Source organism: Psammomys obesus, unplaced genomic scaffold (assembly GCF_907164565.1).
Source record: "Psammomys obesus unplaced genomic scaffold, mPsaObe1.curated_primary_1811, whole genome shotgun sequence".
NCBI classification, from domain to species: Eukaryota; Metazoa; Chordata; class Mammalia; order Rodentia; family Muridae; genus Psammomys; species Psammomys obesus.
Window position 1 is genome coordinate 13,587,658 of NW_026596069.1, and position 13,374 is coordinate 13,601,031.

Genomic DNA, 13,374 nt, shown 5'->3' on the forward strand with positions numbered 1-13,374 from the left:
TCCTGAGAGACCCTACACATAGAAATGCTAGGGGCAATGGTGGACTGGGCAGGGAAGGTTAACCTTACCAGTAACCCTTAGAACACACACAGACACATCAGAAACCCCAGGGTCACTCTTCTGTACTCCACCAAGCATATCTAACCTGTTTGCGTCTCGTGAAAAACACATTATTAATAAATAACAAGAATTAATCATCCAGGGTTGACCTTCTGATGATGGAATTTGTAAACTTTACCTAAGAAAAGCACGTACAGCTACACTTCGTTTATTCAGCTACTTTAAATATTTGGAAACATCTCAGAACTTCAAAAGTAGCAAAACAGTACATTAAGCAGGCAAAATAAATGTCAGCACCTGCTCCCTAAAACAGCACACATGACAAGTAAGAGAGTTCCAAACTCACTCGGCGTCTACGAAGGTTTGCTTTAGAGGTTACTGTAACAGGCAAACTAATACTAGAAATCAAGGGAAGATTGGACAGAAACACGTGAGCAGTAAGCAGCAGATCATAGCTGATGGAAACGCAGAAAGGGGAAAAAAAAAGAGAAAAGAAATGGAAACATGAAAAGAAAAGCCTGCCTGGAGCCATTCAAAGCAGGCCAGGCTTTACAGATGATCAACAATGGCAGTCTCTCTCATGGCCCTTCCCTTCTCTAGTCTACCTGCGAGCTGCCTGCCAGAGTCCTCTTAATAATAGCACCAGTCTATTAGCACTGGTAACGCTATAATTCCCACATAAGGGACAACATTAATGCACCCAGAGGATATGAATTCAGGGACACCGAGAGTTGCGCGTTCCATTTCAGTGTTCTTAATTACTCTTTAAAGACATTTTGCTTTAGAGTTTTGACTGGTTTTGCTAACTGCATAAATGTAACATAATCTCAAGCACAGCTGCAAAAAGGAACGTTTTGAAAACATGACATGTGAGCATTGTGATCATAACGGCAATTAAAATACTGTTGAGAACCACACTGCTGAAACCATAGCGAGCAAGCTCAAAACAACAGCGGCGCTTAGCCAGCGGCACTCAAGCATTCGGATAAGACTATCTGTGTGTGCGTAGTCTACACGTGTGTGCACAGCTCATGAATAGAAGCATGTATGAGTGTACATGCATGTGGAGTCCAGAGCTCAGTTTTGGGTTTCTTCTATCATCCTCACTTTACATTTTGAAAGAGAGTCTCTCTGAACCTATAGTTCATGGAATGAGCTAGCTGTCTAGCTGGTGAATTTTGGAGACCCTCCTGTTTCAGTTTCCCTAGTATGGGGATTATAGGCACATACCACCATGCCCAGGTTGTTATGCGTTTGTTGAAAGTACGTACCCACGGAGCTAACCTGCCAGTCCTGAGATAGGTGTCATAATAGATGAGTTTCAAACATCTGCTTCTAGGGGTGCAATTCATAAGTGTGTTAGCAGATTTCCCTGGATCAAGGCTCATGCATTTGACATGTTTAGATGGGGACCACCTCTTTTCCTTTGGCTGTGGTATGAACATTTTCAATGTCTCCTCAATAGCAAAAATACTTTTTGGCTTATCGGCAGGTTGGCAAAGGGAAAACTGTCAGTTTTCCCCATCGTATTCCCTACTTCCTCATGCGGATACCCAGCCTAAACCGGCTTTCCCATGCGCGGCTTCTGGGCACCATGAGCGGACAGCCTCCTGCTGTTGCCACCACTGTGGAAACAGACTGGTAGCATGGTGTAGCTAGACTATCTCACTCTCTTTCTTCGTGGAGGCCAGGAAAAAGTCCCCCCACACAGCGATGAGAACCTGAACACAGGTATCCTACACCCCACGGACTTGTAACGTCTATGGATCTAACTTGAAAACGAGGCCATTCAAACAGCTGCAGACTAAACATTGCATATGCTTCGGAGCTGACAGGAATCGTAGGTGAAATCCATGTGAAAAAAAGGCTGGACTCGGGGGTATGCGTTCCTCTTCTGCCTGTCTATCTCAGCATCAAAGCCCTAAAAGCTATCTCCTAGGTTTAATTTTCATCAGCTTATAACCACTGTGACTATAGCTTTCAGACAGCAGGCTCATACAAAAGCCTATCTGATGTAACATGGCTAATGGCAAACATATAAATCAATATGATTTCTATGCCATGTAACAAATATCCTTTTATCTTTTTCACAGGCGTTATCTGTGTGGTCCTAGGCAGCTGGCCAAAGCCAAAGCTGTACAATTAATACATAGATATAAAGGACCATCATGAGTCAACAAAATGTGGTATATTCATACAATGGAAAATTATTTGGCAACAAATAGGAATGAAGTCCTTATATATTTTATAACAACGATCATTATTGAAATCATAACAGTGAGGAGGAGAGCCAAAAGGCTGTATTTACTTACATAAGTTCCATTTACAGAAAATGCTGGAATAGCAAATCCATAGAGACAATAAGGATTAGTGGCTAAAGTGGTAGGGGTGGCAAGTGGAAACTGATAAGTACAGGACATCATCTTAGAATGATGGGAGTGTTCTAGAGTAGTGAGGGTGGCTGCAGACACAAGCCATCAGAGGGCAAATTTTATTACATGTGAATCCTATCTTAATAAAGCCACTATTAAAAAATAAATAGAAAGGCTCACTCTCTGATAACAGTCACTCAGAGTAGAGGCCTGCAATATAAGAGGGCTAAATTTTCAGCCACATTTTATTGGCCCTTTGAATTTTATCAGAGCCTGCTCATCTTTATATTCTGGGATCTATTAAGCCTATCAGAGCACTTCTCTTCTATTGCTTAATTTCAGAAGCACTATCTCCTCTTGAGGGAAAGAGGAGTAACTCCAGTGTGGGGCTAAACCACAATGGCTTTCTTTGTTTCCAACGACCATTCTGTATCGACCAGCCAAAGGTGATGGACCATGTTAGCAGGCAGCTCTAGGGAAATCTTAGGTCACCCAAGTGTTTTGCCATCACAAGAGAACTTGTGGGTAGTTAGTTCACCTTCAACTACAGTGTTAACTCTAGGGTGCTTGTTGCTTCACTAGTGGTGGTTATTAATCAGCGAAACAGAAAATGACTTAAAGATGGATACTGACCTTGTCTCTTTTAAGCCTTCTTTCTGAATGACCTCCAGAATCTGCTTTGCTGTCATTGGGGAGTTGGGATGTTTTTCTAGTGCCTAAGAAAACAAAAATGATTATGAGACTCTCAGATTATTGCATGGGGGCATGCAGAATGAAAGCTTGCACGAATCGCATCGTCTCTTCCTGAAGTTCAAAAGAGAAAAAGAATTTCAGGCCAAAGTCAGTCCTCCCTGCATAGCTCAGGAGACCAAAGGGAGAATGACACCCCCCCCCCCCACACACACACACCTGGACTATTAAATCAAAATCTTCCCTAAGATTGGGAGGCAAATTCTTTTAAAAGATGTCACAAACTCATACATGCCATAAAGGATATGTAAAACATAAAAAAAAAAATCAGTCAAAGCATGTGATATTCTATATTTGAACAAAACTGGTAATGTTTCCTAATATCTACTGTGCTATTGTTAAAGACGCATCTTCAGGCCGGTGAAGTACTTGCTCCATTCCTAGAGCCATGGAAACATACAGACCCCACATAATAACAATGAACAAAACGCTAGTCAGAAACAACCATGTGTGATTTAGTTTGACAAGCCTTGGTGGGATGTTTAAAAGAAAAGGAAAAAAAAAAACCCATAATGTTGGGAGAAGCAAAGGTTCCAGAGCACCCCACTGTCAGGTACCATCAGCTCAGCTTTTTCCAGTTAATATCAAGTGAGCCTCCCTCCTTCCCCTAAGCCCCCTGTGGCCTTATGAGCTCAGTGCCATTTTCTTTCCCTCTTCTTCTCCATACTCTGTCTTTTGGGAGCCAGAGAACACATGAGAGCCCTGTTTACGTCACAAACATCAATGTGATAAGTGAGTTCTTCTATTTATTCAGGGCTTTGAAGGGGAGGTCGTGATGCTGCAGAATGAATGCTGCTCATCTCTCATTAACCACAGGGACCATATTTGGAAATGTAACTTTACAATGACCTTCTTCCCAAGGGTAGATGACAATCGTTTCAAGATCTGATAGTGGCGCTTCATGCACAAGCCATGGTCCCACACAGCTTAATGATACTAAAGTGCTCATTTCTCATTATTTAATAGAAGGATCATGGTTACTAAGAAACAATAGGGCCACAGTAACAGCCTTCCTAATCTTTTCAAAATAGGTCAGTGATTTCTACTAGCAATGACCAAATTTCCATTAACCCACTAGCAAAGACTAATGCACATCAGGACCCATCAGTGAGTTTGGTAAACAGGTGGTCCCTCTTCACACACGGGCCACTCCTCAGTCTGATGTTTGCAGTCAGCTCCTGATCATCGCCTTGATAACAACTGATAAGCCATTTAAAGGATAAAGAAATATTAGCAACACTTAGCAAAGGTGACCCATATATCAACAGGAAAGGAAAATAGTCCCTATGGAGGATGGCATTTAGAGAGCCAAACTGAAAATGGGGAAGGGCAAGGAAGCTTAGGGGAAGCCATCCAGGGGAAAGAGTGAAATGTAGAAATATTGGAGGAAAAGGCAATAAGGAAACCACAGGACATAGCCGAAAGGGAAGACTTGATCATACAGAAAAGGGAGACAGAGGAAACAGACACAGAAACAAAAATGGTAATTGTAAGCAGAATAGTGTGTAACGATGAATTACTGGAAAAACATGCTTGAGGTCTCGGTGACTCTACAGAGGGTGGGGTCATCCCACGTGAGAGGTGATGTTGGGAACACTAAGGAGCTCTCACAGCAGAAATAGGCAGAATAACATTAGTCAGGCATGTCTGAAGGAAACCTCCTACCCCCAACTTCACATCCTGTTTTTAATAAGCTATCTATCTACTCCAATTTTTGCTGTCCGTATTGTTCTAAGTGTGGAGTTGTCTGATGGTGAGAATAAATGACTACAAGGCGCTCAGCCACAAACAGGACATTTATATCACAACCACTCCCTGAAGCCAAGGAACCAACTCTGAAAAATGGACAGAATAATTGTAAAAGCCAGAGGTTGGGGATGACCAGGGCAAACCAGTGTCTTCTGGATGTGACAGAAATGCAGAGCAGCTATTGCTGCCTGCACAAGAGTAGAATAAGATAAATCCAATCAGCATTTTGATATGCAGTGAATTTTGATTTTTATACCCAGATGAACTTCTAAACTAACCTCCTCTTCCATTTATTATTTATTCCATTTATTATTACTATAAGAATAAATATTATTTTATAGACATGTTACTCCATTTTGATCTGCTTCATACATCACACATGGTACAGTATATTTTCAACATGGAAATCCTGTACAACACACACACACCTTGCTGGGCTGGACAGAAACTATCAGACCCTCATGTTCACTCATAGACCTTGGAACACTGAAGCTCTCTAAACTGGAAAGTATTTCTCTGAGGCTTGCCCAGGGTTGCTGCAGGTTCCAGTAACCCACCGACTGCTGCAGCAGCTGTATCAGTGTCAAGAGACTTCAGGGTTACACAACACTGGAAGCCCCTGATTCCTTGCTAAGTGTCTAATTGCTTGCCTCTTTAGGGGAAACAGATTAAAAATTGATTAAATCCTGAAAAAATAAGGGCCAGTATTTCATTTGCTATATAAGTCCTTTAATAACTTTCTATTGTCTTATTTTCTTCAGCTGCAACTATGAGTAACTTCTATAATACTTTCACATTTTATTGCTAATGCTACAAGAGCCATTTAACTGTGTTAATTATTATATATATGAACTGGTAATTGAACTCCTAATAGCTACAATAGTACAGCATAAATAGATGGGTTTTTTGTTGTTGTTTGTTTGTTTGTATTTTACAAATAGTAATTGTTCTCCTTTGGAATGCTTCTATTTTCTCTCTCTTTCCAACACTATTTACCCTGGCTAGAGAATGAACACTTCTAATCCATTCCAAAACAACACGTACTGAAAACTTGAATTGCTCTGTCATTTCTTTCTTCCTAATATTACTGTGTTTTTAATCACTTCTCAGCCTTTTGGCTAAGATCAAGTGTAACGTTACTGTGTTTTCCTTGGGAAACATGTACTCAAAATTATTAGAATCAGCATTGCGGCTGGAAACAGCTGGGCAGATGCCCCGTCTCATCTGCAGAAGCAGACTGTGTCTCAGTGGTCAGTTTCTACATAATTGTCCTTCTAATTCTCTGGGAAATAGACCTTTGGCCCATATTGTAGCTATATTTGAGATTTTGCTTCACACTTACACTCTGGGAATTAACTTGCCTCTCTATTAAGTCTTTTTACTGCTTAGCCTCTTCTTTCCACATCAATTAGCACAAAATATTCCAAATACAACATGGCTTTTCCGAAAAGAGATTGTCATGACCATAAATACAGGATATGAATATATATATATGTATGTATATGTGTGTATTATATATATGTACATACATGCATGATATATTTATATACAATGTATACATATACATTGTATATAATACATAATGTATATATAATGTGTGCATATGTATATATAATATAGTATATTATATATTATATAAGAATATAATTATATGATATATAATATATAATAATCTACATTATATATTATTATATAATATTACCATATAATTATATAATGTGTAATATATATATTATATATATATACACACCACATCCATCCATTGGCTTTCTAATAACACATTTTCTTCTATTTGTTTTTCTGGAAGTGAACAACTTCACAAAACTGGCAAGTATGCCACCGGACTTCCCCCTAAGCTCATGCATCTCCAAGATAAGACAATCTGAGCCCAGCAATGACCTCTCCAGATCACCACATGACGCAGGAGAACACACCTTCAAGAAAGGGACACATCTATATTTAAGGAGGAGGATAATGATGGGGCGGCACCCACTTAAAGCATGAGCTATGTGAAAAATGCTGTGTTGTTTAAGTACTTTTCTGATCCTGGATCCAAAGTCAGACATTTAAAGGCATCTTCCAGAATTATTTAGTGCCTTTCAAATAGAAAACTCATTTTAAGTGCTGCAAGATAAACACATTAAACCAGTGTCCATTTGTAGGTTAACATTTTGGCCCTTTGATCCTACATAAAATGTTCACTTCCTTGAGTGAAAAAAGAACAAAAACAACTTCACAATTTAAAAATCATTTCAGATTCGACTTTCCTGTGATCCTAAATGAGTATCAATGACCAGACTTCCTTTTTTTTTTTTAACTAGCATTATGGCTTCTTCCTATAATCCATACAGGCAGCTTATCACGGGGTTTAGATGTTAGCAACCTTGCATTCTGGAAAAGGATTACAGAGTTGGAGCTACAGAGCATTTTCAGTTAGCATATACTATTTTATTTGTTTTCACATGGTATGTTATTTGATTTGATTTGTACAAACAACTCTGTGAGACGCACTGAAGACATTTTCTGATCCTCCTTTTCCAGAATCACACATACCTATGGACAAGGTTGAACTAACAGATTCAGGGCTATAAAACTACCAAGTGGAAGAACAGAGCTTGCACAGACAGTGACAGTAAGAACAAAAATGATCAAATTAATAAAAGCAGCTAATACTGAAGGACACCTCTGTGCCAGATCCTCAAGAGTACCTTTACACTGTAACAACAATCCTAGAATTCCCACAGTCTTTCCTGTTTGTGCTAACCCAAACACTCAAAGGTGCCAATGATTTTGTTGTAACCAGGATTTAGATCACTGGCATTATCCATTTGAGAAAAATAAATCATATCAAACATCACAACACTCTGCCAAATGCCTGGTATCCACAGTTAAACTAGGTTGTTCTCAACTCCCAGCATACTCGGTTCCTAATTAAGGGTTTAAAGATGATGCTGGCCTAGTTGCATGTATTTTATGGGAAAAATTACATGCTGCAGCAGTATTCATGAGTATGTGACTTGAGAAAGCATGGAAAATATAATGATAACCGCCTGAGAATCAACTCTATTTTACCCCAAAGCAGCATGAAGACAATGTAGCTCAAGATCTCACAGAGAGTGACTGGCTGGCCAAAGCCTCTGGATGCTGGTGTCTACCCTTTCTATCAAGTGAAAAGCTCTACACACACATAACACTTTCCAAAACCAAGACTTTACAACTGACATTAAATAGAAGATCCAATTCACAAGCCTTCTCTAGTAATATTATACTTAACAAGCGCTTGGAAAATGGTTTAAGCAGTATGCTTCCTCAGTAGAACCTGCCAAACCTGCCATTAATTAGCGTACCTGCTTAATGATATCCGTTCCAATATACTGCAAGCCTCATGAGATCAAGGTCCTCATGAGATCAAGGTCCTCATTCACGTCTACATCCCTAGACTGCAGCAGTGCTAAATAGGTTTCAAAAAATCAAGGCCGAGGTAATTTGGAGAGAGGGTTTGATTAATTCTGTATCTGGAATGTTTTTATAGAATAATGATGTAGGTTATGAGTTTCAGAGTCAGATAAACCAAAAGCCCCTAAGCCACAGTCTGATGTTAGATAATATGTTTAACCCCCTGAGTCTCAGTTTCTTCACTTCATCATTCATAAAAGTGTCCGGAGGACTGAATGGGATAATGAATGAGAAGCACTTATCATCACAATGAGCCAAATGACTTCCTAAAGCAATGACAGTTAATAAGCTAATAGCATTTAGGGGGGAGCACTTTGTATTCAGAATGAAACAGAGACCTTGTCAATACCTTCACACGGCCATAAAAAGGAGGAGCTCCAAGAAAATGATGGACAGTACGTATTATATTAGCCAAATATTCTGTCCTCATCCCATCGCCAGAGCCAAACATATTACAGCAGAGATTCACAAGGGAACCTGCACTGTGTAGTTCCAAGTGTCATCAGGGCAGGTGTGATGTTTTCATTATACATAAAAAGAATGAAAAGGAAACGACACCTAGGCAGTGATACACTCCAAGAAGCAAAGCAATAATCATTGCTTCAATGGTTGCATATGTGTGTGTGTCTGTGTGTGTGTGTGTGTGTGTGTGTGTATTTCTCCTAGACTCTGCAGCCAGTGTCTACTTTCATGCAGAGCCCACTACTTACTAAAACAATTTTTCTGTGCACTAAGGAAGATCTGTGCTTTCTTCTTCCTCCTCCCAAATTTTCTTCATTGTAGCATTTGAATGTACAAGAATTATTCAAAATGAAATTATAATCAATGTCTAAACATGTCATCTTAAAGCACAATTTGGAGCTAGAGAGATGGCTCATCAGTCAAGAGTGTTTGCTGTTCTTCCTGAGAATCAAGTTTGTTTCCCAGAACCCACTTTGGGAACCTTGCAACTGCTTCTCTCTTTAAATCCAGGGGAACTGAAAACCTCTTCTAGCCTCTTTGAGTATCTACATTCACACAAATCTTTAAAATCAAATTAATAAACTGTGTTGAATAAACTGTATTCACAAATAGCCTCCATTAATTACAGGCTCACATTGTGCCATTGTGCATTTTTAACATGACTGAGGGACAAGTCACCTTTAGTTTTTAGGTTAAAGGAAGCTTATATTCTCATATCAAATACAAATAAAAGATTTCCAGTTTCAACCATCCATACCACCCTTCACTGTATAGTCTTCAGTTTCCCAACATCATAAAAATGCACATCTTTAGGAACGACACTCATTAAAATCCATCAACCAGATCCTATGAGAATTAAATGGTTTCATTCAATAAGTACATAGTAGTGGGAAATTACCAGTTGCCATGTGACACTTACAGGCACACGACTACAAGCTAATATGACACCTGCTCTTGTCAGCAGCCATTTCGTAGAGGTGATCAATGAAGACTTCCAGGTCTTTTGACATTTGCATCTAAAATTCTAAAGCTGCAACCAAAGATCTGTGGTGTATTTTCCAAAACTGACATACATGGATGTACATACATACAGAAGAACATGCATTCACACATAGGCCTCTTTCTTTAACATACTTCTATTTAAATCCATTTCTGTAGCCTCTTGCATCTTACTAATCACAAATATCACTTTCCAATATAATAGCTAAATACTCCCAGGAATCTCTTCCACCAGATTTCCACAGAGTTCAGAATAAAAACCTATAAAAAACAGCCACTGATCCTGGGTAAATTGATCTTTTTAACTGCAGTCTATTGGTTTAAGCTTATAAAGTTCACCCACAGTCACTCTGGAGTCTAGTTGTTCACGTTCCTGCTTCATTCTGAGAGACCCTCATGCTTGGCACATGTGCTTCTGATGCATGTCTCTACATTATTCACAACGGACTCAAGCAGAGCATTAGAAAACAAAGTCTATGGCTGCCGGTAGGGACCAGTTCCAAACTGATCATGATTACTCAGTCAATATTTTTGGCTATAGATGCTCAATCTGCTGCAGAGTCATTTAATTATACTATCAGCCAGTTCATAATTGTCCATCACTTTCTAAAAGAGCTTCCCAATACAATCAAGTCAAATGAGTGGCAGACATTTAGCTCTAACAGGCATATCTTCCTGATGTGTAAGTCTAATAATCCTATCAAAAGTAAATTAATTTAGTTTGACATGAATTAGTTGAGAGAATCCATCATGCCTTCCAGGGATCTTAACTTCCATTTGTAAATGCGTACAGCCATCTGTTTAATAATTTCTAGAACTTTACTTAGAGTTGAGATAAGGCTTAATAGTTCTGATTTCAAAGGTTTGGCTGTCATATCATCTTAAAAACAATACCACAGGCCTGGGGAGATGGCTCAGTGGGTAAAGGGCTTGTTTCACAGGCCCAAGGAACTCAGTTCAAATTCCCATGGATCTGGACATTCTGTCATCCCATTGCTCCCAAAGAGAGATGGGAAGCTGAGAAAGGAGAAGTTTGGGAACAATCTGGTTTGTATACAATGGTGAAAAATTAAGAGATCATGCCTTAAGTGAGGTAGAAGACAAGGACCAACATCTGAAGTAGTCCTCTGATTTCCCTAAGTATACAATGGAACATGTGACTCTGTATTCATTCCAGTAAGTATGTACATACACACATATACTCATATATGTCATATGTATACACACCACGCATATAACACACACACACACAAACACACACACACCTTCTAAAACTTGATAGAAATTACTGACAATGAGTTACTCTGTATCAGGCCTTGTGCTGCCATGCATATGAGTTCATTCATTCCTTGTAATAATAACTCCATCACATAGGGTCCATTATCAATCACAGTTTTAAAATGGCAGGTGAAACTCCCAGGTGTTTTGGTTGGTAAGAGGCTCATTGAGTAATCCTGAGAACCCAAGACTGATCCTCAGTAAGCAAGCATTTCATTTGGAGCGTGGTTGTGTGCATTTGGAATCCCAGTACAAAGACAGAGACATGGGTATCCCTGGGGCTTGCTGGCTAGCCAGTCTATTCAAATCAGTGAGCTCCAGTTTTAGGGAGAGACCCTGTCTCAAAAATTAATCTCTGATCTCAGAGCTGTTTGCAGACATTTTTCCATGACATGTCATGAAACTCCTTCATTGTTTCTTATTCCCTCTGCAGTTGGTGTCACGTCTGTCTCTCAGCATTACTTGCCTTTCTACAGCTCTTTTAAAGAAACCTGCACCAATTCAAAAAATGAACACAGAATGTCTCAAAACTGCGAACTGCTGTCAGATGATGGAGTTTCTCCAACTGGACTAGAGCCTTGTCCTCATATCAAGAGTATTTTAAAATGTAGAGTTAGTAAACTCACATTAGCAGAACGAAATAATTAAGAATCTATCAGATGAACTGAATGTTTCATATTTCTAAAGTAACAGAAGATCTCAAATCAAAATACTCAGGGTATTGGATAGAAATCATATCCTCGATGAGTGTTTTATAAATCAAACAGAGAATATAAGAAAATATATCATGAGACCTCCCATAAAATTCCAAACAGGACACAAAATGTAATTGAGACTATCATTTGAAATAATCCAGGTTGATCTTCCCAAGATATAATATGATTAAGTTATGACTAAATGCTCTAATAACAGTTTACTTATATTACTAACTGTGGATATAAATCTATGATTCAGATTTACAGGTGACAGGCTTAGGTGCTTATGGAATATGTTTGCCCACAAGCAGATGCAACCCTGTGCATGTGGAGATAGACCACAGTGGTTGTCCATGTTCAAAGGCAGCCCCTGGAGAGGTGATGTTCTGAGACAGCAGTTTCGGGACACATTGGGAATCATTAAAACATTCTAGTGTCAAGAGTAGCAGCTAATAGTTATCTGGGGAAATGGAACCTCAAATGAAGAGTTGCCCCAATCAGACTGGCCAATGGCCATATCTGGAAGACATTGTCTACACTGATGATTAATGTGGGAATGCCCAGTCCATCTGGTTGGCACTATCCCATGGCAGGTAGTTGTGGGCTGTAAGAAAGCTGGCCCAGAATCAGTCAGTAAGCAAGCAGCACTCTTCCATGGCTTCTCCTTCAAGTTCCTGCCCTCAACGCTGGACAGGGACCCGGGAGTGGAAGATGCATACACCCCTCTGCTAAGCTGCTTTGGATAAGAGTGTGTTATCAGAGCAACAGAAAAGCAAATTAAAGTTTACAGCAAAAATTAGGGTGGATAGCAACTAAGGGAGGCAACTGATGTTGCCCTCTGGCCTCGACACAAATAAGCACTCAAACATCCAAACGTATATAGTGCGAACATGCACATAACCATGAACCAAGACAACGTTCACGCCATATGGAAATACCCAGCACCAACTAATACACCGAGAACAGCAGACACTAAATACATAAACTGAACATGATGATGTATGCTCTTCTCTAACTACTGAATATTTTTTAAAGATTTTTTTTTAATTTTAAGTGTATGGATGTTTTGCTCGTCATGTGTCTATGAACCACATTGTATGCGATGTGTGAGAAAGCCTGAAGCCATTGCACCTCCTGGAACTACAACTGCAGATAGCTGTGGACTACTGTGTGGGTACTGGGAATTGAACCCAGATCCTTCCACAAGAGTAGCCAACGCTTTTAACCACTGAGAAATTTCCCCAGCACCATGACTTCTAGGTTGAAAATTACAAATGGCTTTTAAAATCTTTAATTTATATGCTTACAAAACGTAATAGAGTAAGTTTATTACATCGTTTATATACCATACTAATTATGCATATATTACATGTTTTATGATGATTAATAACTCTTTTGAACTCAGTTACAAACAGAAGCAGACATAAATACTCTGAAACTGAAACAGTCATATGCTATATACTGCAATGCACAGCAGCAAGAAGAAAATAGAGCTGGATTGACTTTTCTCTAAAGCAGCCATCAATCATCATTCAATCTAAGTCAGGAAAACT

General features: G+C 39.3%; 1 protein-coding gene across 1 annotated transcript in view; it reads right to left on the minus strand.

Moving 5' to 3' along the window:
• The window catches only part of Asxl3 (ASXL transcriptional regulator 3), a 146,890-nt gene extending 143,748 nt beyond the window's left edge, over nucleotides 1–3,142 (minus strand). The window contains exon 1 of the mRNA XM_055625721.1: nucleotides 3,066–3,142. Coding sequence (XP_055481696.1) covers nucleotides 3,066–3,121 — 56 coding nt within the window. The 5' untranslated portion in view covers nucleotides 3,122–3,142. The remainder of the gene's footprint in view (nucleotides 1–3,065) is intronic.
• Nucleotides 3,143–13,374: the final 10,232 nt, after the last annotated feature.